The sequence below is a fragment of the Geotrypetes seraphini genome, chromosome 2 (assembly GCF_902459505.1).
Source record: "Geotrypetes seraphini chromosome 2, aGeoSer1.1, whole genome shotgun sequence".
Classification (NCBI taxonomy): Eukaryota; Metazoa; Chordata; class Amphibia; order Gymnophiona; family Dermophiidae; genus Geotrypetes; species Geotrypetes seraphini.
In genome coordinates this window covers 483,287,539-483,309,451 of record NC_047085.1, presented here as the reverse complement: position 1 = coordinate 483,309,451, position 21,913 = coordinate 483,287,539, and the positions used below count along the sequence as shown (strand labels likewise).

Genomic DNA, 21,913 nt, shown 5'->3' with positions numbered 1-21,913 from the left:
TAGGTTGTTTCTGAGGCGTGTGGGGTGAGACAGTATGAGTTTTTGGTTTTATCGAACGGTATAAGGAGATGTAGACAGGAATGGGGGTAGTGGCATAAGGGTCTGCAGTGCATATCCTAAGGGTGAGGAGAAAAAGTAGAAGCAAAGCTGCACATTGATGGGGGTTAGGCCGTGCCATGATTCCGCACTCGGGGGGTGGGGAGGGGGGAAAGAGGGGGTTAGGAGCACAGAGAGGGATGTTTGAGTGGTAATAGATTGGGAGTTAAGAGTATATAACTTTTTTTTTTTAATTACAGTCTAGTCAGATTTAAGCAATACAGCAAGTTGAGCAATGAGCATTAATGCGCAGTAAGAAGTGGTTATTAAACTTGTCTTTAGTAATTTCTGTTCTTGCAAGAAGATTAGAGGTGGGCAGTAATGAGCAGTGATTTATACTTAAAGCAAGTAAATCATGTGCTTGAAACTTCACTTCGCTGTACCAAGCTTCACCCTCGCCAGGGAGCTGATGAGATTGGGTTGCTGGGGGTTTCAGGAGGCGGAGCTGGACTCCCACGCGTCCCGAAGCCTCTTCCCTGCAACGGGACGGTCAGGCTGGGTTGGGGCAGCTCCCGGTGTCAATGGAGCTGCTCTGAAGCAGTGAAAATAAGCAGAAGGGCTGCAGGGGGTTTCGGGTGGCGGAGCAGGGCTCCCACGCTGCCCGAAGATCTCCCTCTGCGGCTGGAGTCTGATCCGACGTTGGGGCAGCTCACATCTTAGGGCTCCTTTTTACAAAGGTGCGCTAGCGTTTTTAGTGCACGCATCGGATTAATGTGCGCTATCCGAAAAACTACCGCCAGCTCAAGAGGAGGTGGTTCAGAAATAAAAACTGTATGGCTAATCTTTTAAACTTTTAAGTTATGAAGATTATCAACATTGGGCTGGTATGCTTCAGAATATGGAGCCTTGTACCCAATTCGGGGTTTTGTCGTGAAGAATTTCACTTGCTTCAGCTCCTGTTCACGTCATAGGCAACCAGCCCCCTCCTAGCTCTTACTCATTATTTTAATTCTTACTCATTATTTTTAATTTTAAACTTTTATTTCTTCCTTATTTTAATAAATTACTTCAAAAACATCCCCCCAAAAGGCAGGATTTACTCAATACTGCCTACATATGCCTAAACCACACAGCATAAAGTTTTTCTTTCAAAAATCTTCAAAATCCGTACAGATTATTTGGTCAGACCATTTGGTCTGTCAATTCCTTATTGAAATAATCTGTACGGATTTTGAAGATTTTTGAAAGAAAAACTTTATGCTGTGTGGTTTAGGCATATGTAGGCAGTATTGAGTAAATCCTGCCTTTTGGGGGGATGTTTTTGAAGTAATTTATTAAAATAAGGAAGAAATAAAAGTTTAAAATTAAAAATAATGAGTAAGAATTAAAATAATGAGTAAGAGCTAGGAGGGGGCTGGTTGCCTATGACGTGAACAGGAGCTGAAGCAAGTGAAATTCTTCACGACAAAACCCCGAATTGGGTACAAGGCTCCATATTCTGAAGCATACCAGCCCAATGTTGATAATCTTCATAACTTAAAAGTTTAAAAGATTAGCCATACAGTTTTTATTTCTGTAGTTAGTGGTTTTTGTGATATTTAGTTTAGTTTATAGTACTTCTCAACCACTAGAATTTTTTCTGTTGTATTAAATAGTCACACGTATACAGTATATGTATGTACATACGTACTTTGGTGCACACACCTACACCAGGGGCTCTTTTTACTAAGCTGCGGTAGCGTTTTTAGCACGCGCTGCAGTTTAGCGCGTGCTAACCTCCGCGCTACACGGAAAAACTAACACCAGCCAGTGGAAGCGTTAGTGTCTAGCGCGCTAAAACCGCTAGTGCAGCTTAGTAAAAGGAGCCCCAAGTTTCAAGTTTTTATTAAAATTTGATTGTCGCTTATCCAATTTCTAAGTGAGATACAAATTAAAATATAATAGGGAAAGCAAAAATAAAAAACCCGCCAATAACAGGATAATTAAAAGAATTTAAGTGACACAACATCAAATAAATGGCATACTAATAGTTGACAATTTTGACAGACAAACAGGATGCTAGAGATAATTAAAAAAGGGATGGTTAACAAGACTAAGGATGTTATGATGCCCCTGTATCGCTCCATGGTGTGACCTCATCTGGAGTATTGCGTTCAATTCTGGTCTCCTTATCTCAAGAAAGATATAGTGGCGCTAGAAAAGGTTCAAAGAACAATGACCAAGATGAAAAAAGGAGATGGAACGCCTCTCGTATGAACAAAGACTAAAAAGGTTAGGGCTCTTCAGCTTGGAAAAGAGACTGGTAAGGAGAGATATGATTGAAGTCTACAAAATCCTGAGTGGAGTAGAACGGGTACAAGTGGATCGATTTTTCACTCCGTCAAAAATTACAAAGACTAGGGGACACTCGATGAAGTTACAGGGAAATACTTTAAAAACCAATAGGAAGAAATATTTTTTCACTCGAAGAATAGTTAAGCTCTGGAATGCATTGTCAGAATTTGTAGTAAGAGTGGATAGCGTAGCTGGTTTTAATAAGGGTTATGGACAATTTCCTGGCGGAAAAAGTCCATAGTCTAATTATTGATAAAGACATGGGAGAAGCCACTGCTTGCCTGGATCTGTAGCATGGGATATTGCTACTTCTTGGGTTTTTGGCCAGATACTAGTGAGATTGGCCACTGTGAGAACGGGCTACTGAGCTTGATTGACAATTGGTCTGACCAATAATGCTATTTATATGTTCTAATGTACTTATAGGTGTGTGTATTTGCCCTTATTCCATAAAGGAAAGTAGATGCCTGTGCAGGGCTGGTCTATCCACTAGGTGGCTGCCTCAGTTGATAGCATTTGTAGGCCGGCTCTGGTATGTACAGAGTCTTCTCTTGCAGGCCTGCTGCTGCCACCCTCCTCCCTCCTCCCAGGCTAGTTGGAAGACTAATGAAGTATCGTTTCTGCACAGGCTCTAAGCTCAGACCTGTACTGAAGTACTGCTTTTTCCTGTCCTTCCAAGGCAGACCTTTTGACAGAGGTGGGCCAGGACAAAGCAAAGTCCTTCTTAAGATACTTACAGATGTACCTTCTCTATTAACTGCTTTGATAAGTTTTGTTGTAGCTCTCTTGATACGGGTCAGTTTTACATCTTTTGTAAAATTCTATCGCTAACCACTTTTGTACATCGCTATTGTCAACCACTTTGCCAAATTATGTTGTAGCTCTGACATTGGTCAATTATACCTAAGGTGACCATACGTCCCGTTTTGAACGGGACAGTCCCGTTTTTGGATCCCTTGTCCCGTTGTCCCCTCATACAGCTTCGGCATGCCAAAATGTCCCATTTTCAGGGACAGCATCCCGAAGCAGTGTGCGGGGACAACGGGACAGGCGATTTCTTCCTGTCCCTCCCCTGCAGCACCAAAAAAAACAAACAAAAGCCTCCCTCCAGGCCTGATTTAAACTCCCCCCCCCCCGGTCCACCGCCGCTGCTCCACTGCCTGGCTGGCCCGGAACATCCTCTCCGACGTCAGAATTGACGTCGGGAAGAAGGCTTCTGGGCGCGATTAGTGAGAGGTAAACAGAGGAGCAGTGGCGGTGGACAGGGGGGGTAGTTTAAATCGGGCCTGGAGGGAGGCTTTTGTTTTCCGCGGTAGGGGGAGGAGGAGGAAGGCAGGCAGACTTGCTGGTTAGCCGGCTCTGGGGGAGTGAGATAGGTAGGCAGGCTTTGGGGGAAGTAGGCAGGCAGGCTTGCTGACTTTGGTGGAGACAGGCTGGCTGGCTTTGGGTGAGGTAGGCAGGCAGGCTGGCTCTGGGGGAGGTAGGCAGGCAGGCTGGCTTTGGGGGAGGTAGGCAGGCAGGCTGGCTTTGGGGGAGGTAGGCAGGCAGGCTGGCTCTGGGGGAGGTAGGCAGGCAGGCTGGCTCTGGGGGAGGTAGGCAGGCTGACTGGCTTTGGGGGAGGTAGGCCGGCAGGTTTTTTGGGAGGGGGTGGGACAAAGTCTGGAAGGCAGTGAGGGGACATAAGAAGGAGGCACTTGGGACACTAAGGACATAGGAAGGAGGCACTGGGGGCACTAAAGACATAGAAAGAGGCACTAAGGACATAGGAAGGAGGCGCTGGGGACTCTAAGGACATAGGAAGGAGGCGCTGGGGACACTAAGGACATAGAAGGAGGCATTGGGGGCACTAAGGACATAGAAAGGGGCACTAAGGACATAGGAAGGAGGCACTGGGGACACTAAGGACATAGAAAGGGGCACTAAGGACATAGGAAGGAGTTGCTGGGGACACTAAGGACATAGGAAGGAGGCACTGGGGGCACTAAGGATATAGAAAGGGGCACTAAGGACATAGGAAGGAGGTGCTAGGGACACTAAGGACATAGGAAGGAGGCACTGGGGGCACTAAGGACATAGGAAGGAGGCACTGGGGGCACTAAGGACATAGAAAGGGGCACTAAGGACATAGGAAGGAGGTGCTGGGGACACTAAAGACATAGGAAGGAGGCACTGGGGGCACTAAGGACATAGAAAGAGGCACTAAGGACATAGGAAGGAGGTGCTGGGGACACTAAGGACATAGGAAGGAGGTACTGGGGGCACTAAGGACATAGGAAGGAAGGAGGGAGGGAATAGAAAGGGACAATTGTTGGGCCTGAGTGCAGAAAGAAATGAAAGATAAAATGCACAGTCAGAAGGAACGCAACCAGAGACTCATGAAATCACCAGACAGCAAAGGTAGGAAAAATGATTTTATTTTCAATTTAGTGATAAAAATGTGTCAGTTTTTAGAATTTATATCTGCTGTCTATATTTTTCACTATATTTGTCTATTTTTCTATAGTTACTGAGGTGACATCGTTGAAACCCCCCCCCAAATATAAATGATTAATATTTTCTCTGTGTATTGGGTGCTTTGTGTTTTTTAAAATTTTATGGTTACCATTATGAAATAATAAGATATTGTGTGTACATGAAAAATGAATGGAAGAAATTTGGGGCGGGGCTAGGGCGGGACTGAATATTAATAGATGTCCCGTTTTGATGAAAAAAATAAATGGTCACATTAGTTATACCTCCTTTGTAAATTTCCACTCCTTACCTCTTTGGTAAATTTTACTATTAATTGCTTCTGCCAAGTTATGTTGTAGCTCACTGACATTCTCAGTTTACCTCTTTTGTAAATCACATAGAACCGAAAAACCTTTGCAATATGTAAATGCGTGAAGGCCCTCGAGTCGACCACTGGCCCATGGCTGTATGCATAATGAGGAGTCCTCCCTGTGATGTTTCAAGGCAGAATACAGGAATGGTTTACTATTACCTTCTCCTGCGCAGTGTGTGGCTCCAGTATTTTGCTGCTACCCAACATAGGGCTAGATTCACTAAGCAAACCGATCGTGTACTGATCGGTTTGCGCTCACTTTCCGACTACGGCTCGATTCACTAACCTTCCTCCAGACCCCATCTGCACCTGATCCCATCTGCGCATGCAAATGAGTAAAAAGGCATATAAATTTCTTAAGGCATCGAAGGAGGGAAGCTAACAACTTGCTTCGAGCCTTCCTCGTTACCGGATCCTGCCTTCGCGGAAACAGAAAGTAGGCAGGACCCGGCAGCCAGGAAGGCCTGAAGCAAGTTGTAAGCTTCCCTCCGTCGCTGACTTATCTCTCTTAGCTTCCCTCCATCGCTGCCTGTAGCGAACTCCTGCTCTGGGGCTGGAACGTGTGCGTGCCGGCTTTCCTTCTCCTTCCCCCCCCCGGGACATAACTTCCGGTTTCAGAGGGAAGAGAAGGGAAGACAGCACGCACATTAGAGCCCCAGAGCGTGAGTTCAATTTGAATGCTGGAGCCAGCCCGGGAAGGAGCATCGGCGGCAGCAGCAGGATTAGCCGGGCACGGAGAACACTACGGGGGTTTGGCGCTGGAGGGACCATCCCCTTGTCCCCGTGCACAGCTTCGGGACGCTGTCCTTGAAAATGGGACATTTCGGCATCCAGAAGCGATGGCTCGGGACAATGGGACGGTCCCGTTGAAAACGGGACGTATGGTCACCTTACGCATTGTACATATATCAATACCAAATTAAAAAAAAAAAAAAAATCAAAAATAACTTTTAAGGGCCAGCTATCCCTCCCAGCTAGATTGTCGCATGCATTTGACGTCACGGGATCGCCTTTGGTTGCTTTGTGCTTCACGGCAGAAAGAACCACACGGCCTACTGAGATTCGTAGGCTGTATATAACAGCGGGTGATCCCAGCGCATTCAACTGCTGTTAACTGTTGTGCCTTCTAGCAACTTAACAGTTCTTTTCCTGAGAGAGATGGACGGCGCTTGTCGGCTACGCTAACTGCTTCTTTTGGAACACGAGTATGCCGAGGAGAGGTTGGTAAAACTACAGTTCTTATATTGCATTTTTTACGATGACAATGTTTTGCGGTAGGCACATTCAGAGCCTGCCAATGACGTCCGCGATTAAACCCCGCCCCATTTCTACGCAGTGAAGTCCTAAAGAGCTAGTGCATGCGTTATGTGCAACAAAACCTACAAGGATACAGTGCGCACGTGCGTCGATCGATGTTACAGCGAGACGTGTGCCCGAATGGGGGCTTGTTTACGATTTGATAATTTGCATGGACAAACTTTACTGAATCTAGCCCATAGGGTCCTACAGCACCTGATATTCCCCAGTGGACCCCAGGCTCGACCCTGCTTAGCTTCCAAAAGCAAGAGGAGGCCTACCCAGGGCAGGCAGGCTGTAGGCAACCTTCATAAGTACTGCATGCTATTCTTTACTAGTCCAATATATATCGAATACAAAGAAATGCCAGTGAGGGACATGTGGGTGAGTGAAAACTAGATCTCGGTTTGAAGCTTCTTGCTGTTGCACTGAGACTACTTGATAGTTTTATACCCTAAATCTATGAGCCCAGAAATGCAGTTTTGCCTTGCAGGAGGAACATGACTTACTGAAATTGGGGTGTATTCTTGATTTGCATTTCATTAGTCTGTAACAATGGTTGTCAACCCAGTTCTTGGGACATGCCCAGCCTGGATGCTCTAAAAATGGTCGTTAAGGCCTTGTGACCTGCTTTGGGCCGATTTTAATCCGATTTTAAAATGGTAATCGTTTTTGGTTTTTTTTTCTTTCAACGACTTTGCATGTAAATTAGTTTCTTGGAATTCTGCCATAATCCCACCCTACCAGTCATTGGAAAACCGACTTTGACACATTCAAAGAGCCGGTAGGGGAAGTCCGAACAGCTGAGTTGCAGGGCATCCCTCCTGCTCTTTTCTTCCAAATAAGGTACGGAGGCGGGGTGGGTTGTGTGTAGGAGAGGAGAGTTAGGCAGGAGGGAGGAGGGAGTGGGCATTCCGCTTGCCAAGGATCTTAATGAGTGGGATGGGGATGGGGTATCTGGGTAGTTGCAATCTTTGTGAGAGAGGGAGTGTCAGGAGTTTGGGAGGGGTCTGGGTGACGTGATCCTTGGGGAGAGGGAGGTTTGGAATAGAGAGTTGCGCGGGGACAGAAATCCCACCCGTCCCCACCCGTCCCCGCCAAAGTCCCACCGTCCCCACCCGTCCCCTTGAGGAATCCCACCCGTCCCCACCCGTCCCCGTGAGGAATCCCTCCGTCCCCACCCGTCCCCGCGAGGAATCCCCTCCGTCCCCGCCCGTCCATATAAACTTCAGAAATAGTTATTTCATTTAATTATGCTACTGAATTAAAGGCTCTGGTAGAAACCATTTACAAATAAGCAAAAAGACTTTATTAATTTGAAAATATTAATTGGGAAGAATACATACTTTGCAAATGGGTTTCTACCAGAGCCTCTAATGTTTATAAATTTTTATCAACACAACTAATATACTACTTTATCCTGAAGCAAAATAAAAAAAAAGAAATATAATTCTTTTCCTACCTTTGTTGCCTGGTTTCTGCTTTCCTCATGTTCTCATTCAATTCCTTCCATCCACTGTGTCTCTTCCTTCTGCATCTTCCATTTGCTCTGTTACTGTGCCTCTCCCTTTCTTCCCCCTTCCAAATTGGTCTGGCACCCATCTTCTTCTCTCCGCTCCCCCCATAGTCTGGCATCTGTCTTCTTCCCTGCCAGCGTCTTCTCCCTACTCTCTCTTCCCCATTTCCTTTCAGCGTCCTTCTCCCCCCATCTTCCCATGTCCTGTCAGCGTCCTTCTCCCCCCTCTGTCTTCCACATGTGCTTTCAGTGTCCTTCTCCCCCCTCTACTTCCCCATGTCCTTTCAGCGTCCTTCTCCCTCTCTGTCTTCCCCATGGCCTTTCAGCGTCCTTCTCCACCCCCCCCCGTCTTCCCCATGTCCTTTCAGCGTCCTTCTCCACCCCTTTGTCTTCCCCATGTGCTTTCAGCATCCTTCTCCCCCCTCTGTCTTCCACAAGTGCTTTCAGAGTCCTTTCCCCCCCCCGCCCTTCCCATGGCCTTTCAGCGTCCTTCTCCACCCCTTTATCTTCCCCATGTCCTTTCAGCGTCCTTCTCCACCCCTTTGTCTTCCCCATGTGCTTTCAGCATCCTTCTCCCCCCTCTGTCTTCCACAAGTGCTTTCAGAGTCCTTCCCCCCCCCTTCCCATGGCCTTTCAGCGTCCTTCTCCACCCCTTTGTATTCCCCCATGTGCCTTTCAGCGTCCTTCTCCCCCCTCTGTCTTCAAGTGCTTTCAGCGTCCTTCTCCCCCCCTCCTTCTCTACCGCCCCGGGTGCAGCACAGCCGGCCAGGTCCCCTTACTTTTGTGGCACTTCCCCGACCGACTGACAACAGCCCCGGTCCGACAAACCTCCCTGCCCTTAACTGCGAATCTAAATTACCTTATTACAGCTGCTGTAAGAAGATAATTTAGATTCGCGGCTACAGGGCAGGGAGGATTGTCGGACCGGGGCTGTTGTCGGTCGGTCGGGGAAGTGCCACAAAAGTAAGGGGACCTGGCCGGCTGTGCTGCAACCGGGGCGGGGTGTGGCGGGGCGGACCGCCCCATCCCTTGGTAGCCACTCGAACCGCGAGGCTACTCTCCTCCTTACCTGCACTGCCTGCAGCACAGAGCCAAACGGAAGTCTTCCCGACTCAGTCGCGCGGCTCTTCTCTCTACCTTCTCTGATTGCAGCACAGAGCCGAACGGAAGTCTTCCCGACGTCAGCGCTGACGTCGGAGGGAGGGAGGGCTTTAAGCTTTAAGCCCTCCCTCCCCTCCGACGTCAGCGCTGAAGTCGGGAAGACTTCCGTTCGGCTCTGTGAATTGCAAGCAGAGAAGGTAGAGAGAAGAGCCGCGCGACTGAGTACATCCAGCCCCGCAGGAACCCCGCGACCCTCGGAGGCGTCCCCACGAGATCCCCGCGACCCTAGGGGGCGTCCCCACGGGATCCCCGTGACCCAAAGGGGGAACCCGCGGGATGCCCGCGGGTCCCGCGGGATTCCCGTCGTCCCCGTTCCCGTGCAGCTCTCTAGTTTGGAAGTGTGTGGAGGGGGTCTGGGTGACTTAATCCTTTGTTTGGTAAGGAGTGTGGAAGGGTCTGGGTAGGTGAGGCAAGAGGGAGTGGACATCCCTCCTGCCTCTCTTTATTTTTGTTCTGGGGGGAGGGGGGGGGGCGACATGATTTTTTTTTTATGGGGACAGATATTGTGTGTGTGTAACACACACACATAAAACTACTGTGCCCATAAAAAAAAAGGCAGACCTGTCAACTTGTTTTAATATTAATAACCTCATATTAATACTAATGAGCTCATTTGCATGGCATAATCAGAGAATGTATGAACGCACAGAAAACCACGTGGTGAGCCATTGTGTACATTGGGTCGCCAAATTAGGTCATTGCTATACCAGTTCAAACTGGTTAAGCAATGATTGTTAGACGATCAAAAAATTTAGTGCATCCGGGCCTCAGTCAGCCTGCTTTTCAGGATTTCCACAGTGAATATGCATATGGATGATTTACATATAGTGAAGGCAATGCGTACAAATCTCTTTCATTCATATTTCATGGGGATAGCCTGAAAAACCAGACTGGCTGGGTGTGTCTAAAAGATTGGGTTGGGAACCACAGGTTTATCTTGATTGTATTATAATTTGTTTGTCCTTGTGTATGTTGTGTGGGGTGTGTGTTGTTGTTTTTTTTGTTTGTTTTTTTAAGATACTTGTAAGCCAAGCCTGTTATGAAAATGGGGTTGCCCAGTGCTTCCCTGCTTCTAAGTATAACTGATGTATTTTGTGGCTTGTTTCTCAGATGGCACAATTCAAAAGGCGAAAGAATATTTTAATGATGTTAGCTGCTCTCAGTTGAAGGAGGATGTCCAGCAAGAGCCGTTGGATCCAGCTCCTGTTATCCTGCACCTGGAAGATGTGGCAGAGGCAAACGGCGTGGCTAATGGACACACAGCAGCGCACCTGGAGTCAGGTAGATTAGTGCTAATGCAAGGAATGTTTTAGAGCCATAGTTACCAAGCCTTTTTTCAGCAAGTTGGGTATTTAGGTATCTGGACTGAATACCGTATATGCTTGAATATAAACTGAGAATTTTGGACCAAAGAAATGGCCAAAAAATGGGGGTCTCTGCTTATATTCGGGCCACCACCTATCCTCCCCCACCTCCCAGACCTATTGCAGGCCTCCACAGGGCCTACCGCATGACCCGGTGGGCTAGGATATGAAGGATCTCCCCGTCTCCTGTCCTGGCTGAATTCAAAACCCCCCGCCTCCCTCGAACACCCTCTGACTCCTCGGCGGCCTCACAGTGGACAGTACAGGAGGAATCCCTTCTGCCTCCTGTGCCTGCAGAAATTGTCAACCACACCTCCCTCCACGTACCTTTCAAGTCCCTGGTAGTTAGCTGGTGCATGGAGCAGGAGCTATCTCCCTGCCCTCCTGCTCCGTTCAAGGTCTCTGGCTGATTAGCTGCTGCGAGGCCATCAAGGACACCGGGTGGGGGTGGGGATGCATGGTTTTTTGGGGGGATTCGATGAGAGATGCGGGATTGCTCATATCCTGGCCCACTGGGATGGAAATGGTACATGGAGGGAGGCGGAACAGCCTGGCAGGGAGCGAGTGGGGCTGGGTGCAGAGCCTGGCAGGGGAGAGAGTGAGGGAGGGCATGCTGGGTGCAGATTCTGGCAGGGCACTTGGATATTAAGCCCCTGTCTTATATTCACGTCAACCATTTTTCCTCATTTTGGGGGGAGGAAAAATGAGGGTCTCGACTTATATTTGGATCAACTTATATTCAAGAATATACAGTATGTGTGTGGTATTATTAGCATCCTCCCGCTTTAATTACAGGCAGATGTTTCTCCTGTGTTTGGATTGTGAATATCCTGAAAATACAGCTGGCTGTATTTAGACAAATCTGTTAAAAAAAAAAAAAAAGACAAACTGCTATCATGCCCCCTTGTCATTTGCATGCTTTTTAGCTTTGGACATGTATTTCCCAGTTTTGTAAAATCAAAACTTAGACTTTTATGCAGGACAAACTTTTCAGTGCCTATTTATGACACATCTATAATGTGAATGGAATTTCTAAAATAGACATCCTAGTGTTATAGGATTGGAAAGCAATCCTGGAGGCCACAACTGCACTGTATAGATACATTGCTGTTTACTTTCTAGCATTTCTTATGACTCACAAGAACATTTTAAGGGTCATGCATTTGATAAACTGCAAACAAATTGGTTTACATATTATACTTTCTCTATCCCTAGAGGGCTTATATTCTAGGTTTCTGTACCTGGAGCAGTGGAGGATTAGGTGACTTGTCCAGGGTCACAAGGATCAATGGTAGGAATTGAACTTAGTTCCCTGGGTTCTCAGTTCAGTGTTCACCTTTAGGCTGCTCCTCCTGCACTCGGTTTGACTGCCACATTGGGTCATACCGATCCAGAATGCTATTCTTAATGTTACATAAGAACATAAGAATTGCCACATCAAGCCCAGTGTCCTGTTTCCAACAGTGGCCAACCCAGGTCCCAAGTACCTAGCTAGATTTCAAGTAGTAAAACAGATTTTATGCTGTTTATCTTAGGGATAAGTGGATTTCCTCAAGCCTTCTCAATAATGGCCTGTGGACTTCAATTTTAGGAAATTAGCCAAACCTTTTTTTAAACCCCACTAAGCTAACTGATTTCACCACATTTCTTCAGCACCAAATTCCAGAATTGTGTGAAGAAATATTTTCTCCAGTTTGTTTTAAATCTACTACACAGTAGCTTCTTTGCATGCCTCCATAGTCCTAGTATTTTTGGAAAGAGTGAACAAGCGATGTACATCTACCCTTTCTACGCCGTTCATTATTTTATAGACCTTTATCACATCACGCCTAGGCCATCTCTTCTCCACGTTGAAGAGCCCTAGCCACTTTAGCCTTTCCTCATAGGAAAGTCTTCCCATCCCTTTTATCATTTTTGTCGCCCTTCTCTGTACCTTTTCTAATTCCGCTGTATCTTTTTTGAGATATGGTGACCAGAACTGCACACAGTGTTCGAGGTGCGGCCGTACCATAGTAACCTGTCTGCAACAACAGCAAGCAGCCGGAGCAGAGAGGAGGTTTATAAGCGAGAGGGCATGGGGAGAGTTGTCCTTTTGTTCTGATAGATATTACTTAGGGCTACAGTAATCTTGGAATCACATCCCTGACTCTTGTTTATTAAAAAAAAAAAAAAAATTATAATCTGCAACATACTACTATTCTGTGCAGGGTACAATATTTATTTATTTATTCAATTTTCTATACCGTTCTCCCAAGGGAGCTTAGAACGGTTTACATGAATTTATTCAGGTACTCAAGCATTTTTCCCTCTCTGTCCCCATGGATTCATAATCTATCTAATGTATCCGGTGCAACGGGGGGGGGGATTAAGTGACTTGCCCAGGGTCACAATAAAACATACATACATCAAAGACTATTGCTATAATAGGTAACATGGAATACAGTGTAAATCTCAGTTTTATACATCATCAAAAAGAATTGTCTTTAAAAAATTTTGAGAAATTGAAAAATTCCAGGTAAATTTCTGACCTCCAAAGATACACACCTTGAATGGAATACATAGCATGCCTGTTTGTAAGGAGTTTTGCTAATTTAAATAGATTATTGTTGGAGGTTTAAACCATCTCCGGAGGATAATATTGTTGGAATGAAGAGACAAGGACTTGAGAACTATAGCCATGAAGTATCTTATAAATAAGACGTAACACCCAATGTAATTCTCAAAGAACAGGCGCAATGTGCACAGTTTCTGGCACATTTGTGATCAGCCTTGCCACAGCATTTTGAGTCGGCTGTAGAGCTTGTAAAGTGACCTTTGGTAACCCCAGATAAAAAGACTTACAGTAATAAGAACACGAGAATTGCCGCTGCTGGCTCAGACCAGTAGATCCATCGCGCCCACAAGTCCGCTCCCACGGTGGCCCCCAGATCAAAGACCAGTGCCCTAACTGAGACCAGCCCTACCTGCGTACGTTCCAGTTCAGCAGGAACTCATCTAACTTTGTCTTGAATCCCTGGAGGGTGTTTTCCCCTACGACAGCCTCTGGAAGAGCAAGGTTTACTGTTAAAACAGTATGAAAGTTTCCTAGAACTAAGTAATCCCTTAACCTCCTCAAGCTCCTCAGATGAAAAAATACTTTAGAAACCGCTGGCTTGATCTGGGGTTTAAATGACAACTTGAGCTCTCTCCAAGTTTTCCGCAAACATCTGAAAACCTGGCTTTTCTCAAAAATGTAAGCCTCTCTCCAACTTTGGTATCCCAAGTCCTCTAAATATTCTTCATACTTTGACCTCTAACCCTTTGTTGTAGTTCCTTCCTATTTCATCTACTGTAAACCGCGCCGAGCTCTACGAACGTGGAGATGTTGCGGTATACAAACCTAAGGATTAGATTAGATTAGAACATTGAGTCAAGAATTACTCCCAAATGTCTACATTGGTCAAGGATTGGACCATACATTGTTTTACTCATTTTTGAATCCAGTTACACAGTTTACCTTCGGTATGCACGATGGCAGTCAGTTTCGTAAGCTGTCTGCTCTATGAGAAATCCTTATTTTGCTGGTTTCTTTTACATTTCAACTCACGCTCCTTAGCTCCTACTTTGAGACGGAGAATAATAGCTACCCATTTTGTGAATGATTTTATATATTTGTCTTATCTCTCATTTTTTATGTTGAAGAGTTTCTAGTACCCCTCTGGCAGTGCCTGCTTACTTGCGTATAGCTGTGTACTCGGAAACAACCATTTTCATTTTTACACACTTCCCGCAGACTTGAGAATGGGATCTGGAGAAATGTTTCTGAAGCTCATTTCCTGTCAGCTCCCCGTAGAATACGTCCTAAAATAATCTCCCTTGTTTATTGTGCAAAAGTCAATTGTTACTGATAGAAATAATTTTTTTAAATTGGTGCTTACAGACCACATATGCTGTAGAACCTGTGAAGCCTGGTGGTTAAATTTGTAAACTGACTTTTATCACAGAAAAGCTGAGTGATGCCTGAGTCTGAGGTTTGGTAGCCAGATGATGCTCACTGGGGCCCTTCCTGTGATTTACACCACAGAAAGGTTTAAGTCAGTGGTTCTCAACCCTGTCCTGGGGACCCTCCAGCCAGTCGGGTTTTCAAGATATCCCTAATGAATATGCACGAGAGAGATTTGCATATAATGGAAGTGACAGGCATGCAAATCTCTCTCATGCATATTCATTAGGGAAATCTTCAAAACCCGACTGGCTGGGGGGACCCCAGGATAGGGTTGAGAGCCACTGGTTTAAGTGATGTAGAGCAAGACGTTTTACCTTGTACAAGGTTTGGATCACAATCAAATCTGGAAGTCAAGAGAGAGAGAGCACGTAAATAGTAAAATAATACAGTTTATGAGCAGAGATGGTATCTTTGCTTAAGGCAGTGCACTGCAAGTGTAGCTGATGCTTCGTGCAGATGGGAAATGAGTGCACTGTTCTGAACTTTCACACCTTTGTTTTCTGCACTATTTATGGTTTCTTGGCTGCAATGCCTTCTCTGCCTCCTCAAGTGATTTCTCCAGACGTGGAATCTGTTGCCCAAATGTCAGGCTGATATTGTTCTAGCTGTCTCTAGACTTTCCATTAGGTGGCAGAGCTCGTGGGCTTTGTAATTTTGAACCCATGCTAAGGATATCTGATGGAGTGAACAGCTGGCTACTTCAGGGTATTCTCACTTTTAGATAGTGTAACTTACAAAAAAGAGGTTAAATTTGAAAGATTAATATTTTTATTCAAAGTACCACACTTGCAGCAAGACTTCTGCAGACTGCTGCCAACCCAGATTACACCAGAGACAGATTACATGCAGACAAATATTTTGGCCTTGGGTTTTGGCCAGTACTAGTGATCTGGATTGGCCACTGTGAGAACGGGCTACTAGGCTTGATGGACCATTGGTCTGACCCAGTAAGACTATTCTTATGTTCTTAGATGGGCATTTTTGATGTAAAGGTTAAAATAACGTTATTTATTTGGTCCGTTTTATATCCCGTCCTCCCCAACGAGCTCGGAACGGGTAACAAGGTTGACATACATAATGCATGCACAAACAAATTATGAATTTACATATGTTCAGTAACGTTAGATATACAGAGTCAAGTTTAGCATACAATTTGGTCATTTTAAGTTAACATGGTTATTTTCATTCAGTTGAGGGCCATTGTTTGACAGTAGAAACTAGCTGCTGTTACTTCATCATTCCTGTAGGAACAGAACTTTTCAGTCCTCTGGACCCACCCTGCCTGGTCCACAGACAGGGTAGTTTTGAATTCGAGAACGACATGGGGACAAATTTTTCCCCATCCCCGCGGGAACTCATTTTCCTATCCCGTCCCGGCAAGTTCTTTTCCTGTCTCTGCCCCATTCCTGCAAGCTCTGTCCTCATCTGCACAAGCCTGAAACACTTTACAATCATAAGTAGCAACATTCTAGAGCTCAAATTGTGATGTCATAATGCCTCATTCCACCAATGCCTCAGCTCTGTCCTCATCTGCACAAGCCTCAGACACTTTACAATCATAAGTAGCAACATTCTAGAGCTCAAATTGTGATGTCATAATGCCTCATTCCACCAATGCCTAAGCTCCGTCCTCATCTGCACAAGCCTCAAACACTTTAAAATCATAAGTAGCAACATTCTAGAGCTCAGATTGTGATGTCATAATGCCTCATTTCACCAATGCCTACGCTCTGTCCTCATCTGCACAAGCCTCAAACACTTTACAATCATAAGTAGCAACATTCTAGAGCTCAAATTGTGATGTCATAATGCCTCATTCCACCAATGCCTAAGCTCCGTCCTCATCTGCACAAGCCTCAAACACTTTAAAATCATAAGTGTTCAAGGCTTGTGCAGTTAAGGCAGAACTTACAGGAATTGGGCAGGGCCAGCGACAGCGACAAAACTCATGGGGATGGGACAGGGAAATTAAGTTCCTGGGGGGACAGGAACAAATTTGTCCCCGTGTCATTCTCTGTTTTGAATATCAGTCTGCTGCTCTGCTTTTTTTGAAAATAAACACACACAAACTTTTTAATCTCTTTGAATGAGGTACTTTCTTTTTGCATGCTGCTCTGCTTTGCCCGACCCAGAGAAAACCGCATATGAAAAAAAAAACAGGAACCAAAAAAACATTAAGCTGTGCCGGTAGTAAATAAATATCAATTTCAAATATAAATACAAATTCATTTATCCTTACAAAAGACTCAGTCCATCTGCTATATTTTCCTCACTGAAAACCCAACAGAGAATCCCTGTTTCACTGCCGTTGCATCAGGGGATCAGTACTTCCATTTCATGGTCTCAGCAATGGCAAATTATAATCCTTTATGAAGACTGATGAGGAGGTGGTTTTTTTGTTTTTTTTCTGACCTATGATGGCGGTTTTGAAGGGCTGTGCTTGAAGTAAATCTGATAGTATGGCAAGGTGCCCATAAGCTGAGCTCTCTTTACTCGGCATTTTTTGATTTGGGTGATTGCCAGGCTCTGGGACTTTGCATACTTATTCTCAGAAGCAATATTTTGTGCGTTTTGTGAACCAGGAAAGCCAGCGTTCACACCCTGCCTCAAAGAAACTCCTTGCCTTAGGTTCAAAATTAGGGCTACATTTACTACTGTTTTGGGAGCAGTTCTATAACTAGGTGCCCCAGTGTCAAGCAGCGAGAGCCTGTTCTTTGCATCTGGGTATGGGGAGCGTATAGCACAGTGGTTAGAGCTACAGCCTCGGCACCCAGAGATTGTACGTTCAAATCCCATGTTGCTCCTTGTGACCCTGGGCAAGTCACTTAATCCCCTATTGCCCCAGGTACATTAAAGAGTGTGAGCCCACCGGGACAGATAGGGAAAAATGCTTCAGTACCTTAATATAAACCACTTAAGCTATAAGTGATATATAAATACTAAAAATAAATACTGTAAATATATTTTAACAGAAAATAATATTAAATATTGAACTAAGGCCAGTACCGGGCAAATTTGCACGGTCTGTGTCTGTGTATGGCCGTTTGGTGGAGGATGGGCTGGGGAGGGCTTCAATGGCTGGGAGGGTGTAGATGGACTGGAGTAAGTCTTAACGGAGATTTCGGCAGTAGGAACACAAGCACAGTACAAGGTAGAGCTTTGGATTCTTGCCCAGAAATAGCTAAGAAGAAAAAAAATTTTTAAAAATTTAAAAAAAAAAATAGCTAAGAAGAAAAAAAAATTAAAAAAATAAAAAATTTAAATTGAATCCGGTTGGGCAGACTGGATGGACCATTCGAGTCTTTATCTGCCGTCATCTACTATGTTACTATGTTCCCAGACTGTGGGTTGGGATCCCAAATGGGGTCATAACATCAATAAATAGAGTATCAGAAGCAGACCTGTTCACCTCTCTGCACTTTTCTGTGACCTGTGCCCAGTAGTGGCTGTGAGCATAGGGCTTTTGAATTGGTGGATGTTCACAGGCTCTGCACCCTTCTGCTGTTTGGGCTTGCAACAGACTGGAAACGCATGGGCCTTCGAGTGCAGAGTGACACACACACACACACACGGCCCTGTGCTGTTGTTGCCACTGTCTTTGTGTTTCAGATAAGTGGGAGGTGAGAAAAGACGTGGGTGAGGGAGAGGAAGGGAAAGTGGGTCTGCCGTTTCGATTTCATCATCTGGGGGTCGCAGGGATTTGTAGGTGTTAAAATGGGGACCTATTGGATAAAACTTTGCTATTGGTGCATCTTATGTTTCAGCGTCTGCTGCTGGCTAATAGAATTGAAGGGTATTTTCTAAGCTGTGTCACCCCCGTCCATGTGACAATCCCTTTACATTTACATGCTATGCCACTTTATACACAACCTATTACAGAATAGTGCTTAGGTGTTACGCTGCCACTTGCGTGTGTAGCCATACACTCACCTACGCAAAATAACACTATTTGGTACAATTACATTCATCAGTGGTGCGTAAATATGGGCGCTCTGTTATAGAATTGCCCTTTTACTGGCCAATATTCAGCCAGTGGCAGGAAGTATTTTTATGTCTGTCACTAGCTATATTCCCAGATATTAAGTGCCAGGCTGTGATAGGCCACATGCATTAGATATCTGGTTTGGGGTTGGCCACTAAAGCTTATGCGGTTATTTAGCCCTTGATGGCATAAGCTGAACTGCTTAAAGATGGGACTGCTGTTTATGCTGCCTAAATCTTTACTCAATTTCCAAACTACAATTATGCAAACAAATAATTCATATATCCATAATATTACAAGCAAACCTATAGACATTAATGAGCAATTATTTTCCCCCCACCCTCTCACCTAGTAATCAAGAAAATAAATACCTACAAGAAACTATCCAAAAATTCCCTAAATCAATTCCAAAGCAGGCCCTCCCTTCACCCTCCCACCCTGGATGTATATGTTTGAAGGTCAGTAAAATAAAGTCAGTTATCATTCCCTACAGAACTCAGTCAATGGCTCCCAAACATCCTTAAACTTCTTGTAACTTCCCTGCTGTACAGCCACCAAATGTTCCATTTTAAAAGTATGACAAAGAGATTCCCACCAGAAAGTGTAATTTAACTTATCCCACGTCTTCCAATTCTTCAAAATAAGCTGTATGGCAACCCCTGTCATTATAAAAAGAAGTTTGTTATTTTGAACAGATATGCTGACTAATCCATGGCATCGAGGAATGAAAATCGGCACTTGGGCGCCTACGTGCCAACTCCTTTCCCAGAATGCTCACAAGTTAGCCGGCTTCGGCATAGACGTGAACTATGAATATCCAGCGGTGCTTGAACATCAGCAGTTAGCCACAGGCGAGCGGTTTAAGCAGGGCAGGAGCCGCTTTAATCGTTTTTGATGAACGGCCAGTATATAAGCTCCAGTGATAATATTGGGTATTGCATTAACACACATTAGTAAACCTAGCTGTTAGATATGTCCTCCTTTTTTGTTTTTTTTTTAATTCTTTTTTAAAACTTTCAATAAGTGCAACATAAGATACAATCACTTTATACTTTAACATCACTTAATAATCCATCAAAGTCTAATTCACATCAAATATCCCTCCCCCCCCCTTATACCCAACAATTGTTCTTAAGCATAAGAAAACATAAAGTATCCCCACCCTGGACGTGTAGGATAATATGTCCTCTTGAGTCGAGAGCATAGTAATTACACCTGGATTTCTAATTTGTGTTCAGCTTTGGAAAGACAGATGAAAGTGTCCCGTCTTTTAGAGATTTTTTTTTTCATTTGACCAGTGTAACAAAGAGAGCTGTGTGTGCACGTGCAAGCAAGAAGTTATGTTCACTGGAGCCTTTTTTATTTTTTAAATTGAAGCCCCCAGTTACAGAATGCAGCCCGTGTCTGCCTTGGGGATCCTGTCTCTGATTCTTAACATCATGTGTGCTGCCTTGAACCTGATTCGAGGAGTTCACCTGGCAGAGCATTCCTTTCAGGTAACTTGATTTCCCCTTTCTTGACTCTTTTTACCTTTTGGGGGATGGGGAGGGGGGAGGGAAGCAGAATGTTGAGGGGGGCAGAGGCACTAAGGGCTCCTTTTACGAAGGCGCGTTAGGGCCTTAACGTGTAGAATAGCACGCGCGCTAGCCGCTGCCACCTCCTCTAGCGCGCGCTAATCCAGTGCGTGCGCTAAATATGCTAGCGCACCTTTGTTAAAGGAGCCCTAAATAGGGCTGACGTGTTCTGTAGTTGGTCATCCGCACTTTAGCAGTGCACTGCTTCACCTGAACATTTTTTGTTCTCTAGCTTGCTGGCTGTGTATAATATTTAAATTCCACTATAGAATTAGCAGGGGGGTGGAGCGGGAGGGGGATATATCTTTTGTTTTGGTATTATTCCTGGTGGTAATGATGGATGGGGGAGGGAATTTTTATTTTTTGTATAGATACTGATTGATTATAAGTGCTTGGTTGATTATCATTATTTGTATATAAATTGTATTGCATTTTTGTTGCCATTAAAAGCTAAATCAAGTTAAAAAAAAAAGAAGAATTTAGCCTTCAGTACAGTGATTTTTGCACTTAGTTTTATAGCATTTTGCCTGCAGATTTCTGCATTATTTTTTTTTTTTGTCCAATTTATTTATTGAGTAATAAAGAAAAGGAAAAAAGTATATCATATAACAAAAACAGCATTTTAACTTCTAGTGGAAGCCATGATCCTGACCTGCCTGAACTAGCTTTTTTTTACAAATTCTTTATTCATTTTTACACTTTCAACAAGTGAAAACAGTAAAGAATACATTTTATACGTAAAACAACACTTAATATCTTTAAAAGAGTTATAACCTCCCCCCTACCCCACATTATCCATCAAGTTATCCATTAGTTATCATAGTTTATGATAAATGCTCTATATCAAATATATCCTATCCACATATTAAACATTTATAAACCTTAAGAAACTGTTACATAATCCTTCCCCCCTCTCAATCTCACAAGGAAGATAAGAATTAATGTAAAAACTTTATTCCCACCCTCCCCTTTCTCTGCCCGAACTAGCTAATGGAACATAATATACCTGCTAGTGGGCAAAAGGTTTTAATAATTCTGTATAACTTGGGCTCCAATGTCCTCTTGTTATATGGTTTGGCTTAGCCCAAAGACCTTGGGATTTTTTTCTTTCCTATTTTATGGGCTGTCCATGAAAACTGCACTGACTTTGAGCGATTCTGTGTTTTTTTGCACAAGGTCCATGTTTCAGCAACTACATTGTTATGCAGATGTGGCCCTGCAGTGAGTCTCTGTATATGGCTTCACACATGGGGTAGATTCTCAAAACTTACCATGCCCTTAACGATGGGAGGAGCCTTGGACACCTGGGCCAGTCAGATCCTTAGGCCCTTCCCAGGTGCATCCCAGGATGCACTGAAAAGGGGAAGGCCCGTCATTTTGAAGAGGTGGGCCTGCTGGCCTGAGGGAGTAGGCATCCCTCCAGCTGTCCTTCGTTGGAAAGATTCAAGAGGTGGAAGGGGGGGCAGGGACCCCAGCGGTGGGAGGGAGAGGGCATCCCCTCCTGCTAGGGGGAGGAGCAGAGCGGATCACTGGTGGCGGGAGAGAGTTGGCATCCCTCTTGCTAGGGGGTGGGGGGATTCTCAGGGGGAGGGATCACCGGTGGCGGGAGGGTGTGGGTATTTCTCCTGCCAGGAGTGTTGGGAGTGAGCATCCCTTCTTCCAGGAGTTTTGGGGGGGCTATCAGCGATGATGGGAGGAGCCCGGCAGTAGGAGTGAGTGAGCATCCCTCCTTCCAGGAGTGTCAGGAGGGGAGGGGGGTGGCAGGGGACCCCAGTAGTGGCAAGGGGAGGGAGTGAACATCCTTCCTTCTTTCAATTTAAATGTATGAGAGGAGTGGCAGG

General features: G+C 45.0%; 1 protein-coding gene across 6 annotated transcripts in view; it reads left to right on the top strand.

The window, feature by feature from the left end:
• The window catches only part of SEC22C (SEC22 homolog C, vesicle trafficking protein), a 56,834-nt gene that overhangs the window by 21,665 nt on the left and 13,256 nt on the right, over positions 1-21,913 (top strand). For all 6 annotated transcript variants that reach the window (XM_033931777.1, XM_033931780.1, XM_033931782.1 and 3 more), the window contains 2 exons: positions 10,278-10,448; positions 19,876-19,994. In XM_033931777.1, coding sequence (XP_033787668.1) covers positions 10,278-10,448; positions 19,876-19,994 — 290 coding nt within the window. The remainder of the gene's footprint in view (positions 1-10,277; positions 10,449-19,875; positions 19,995-21,913) is intronic.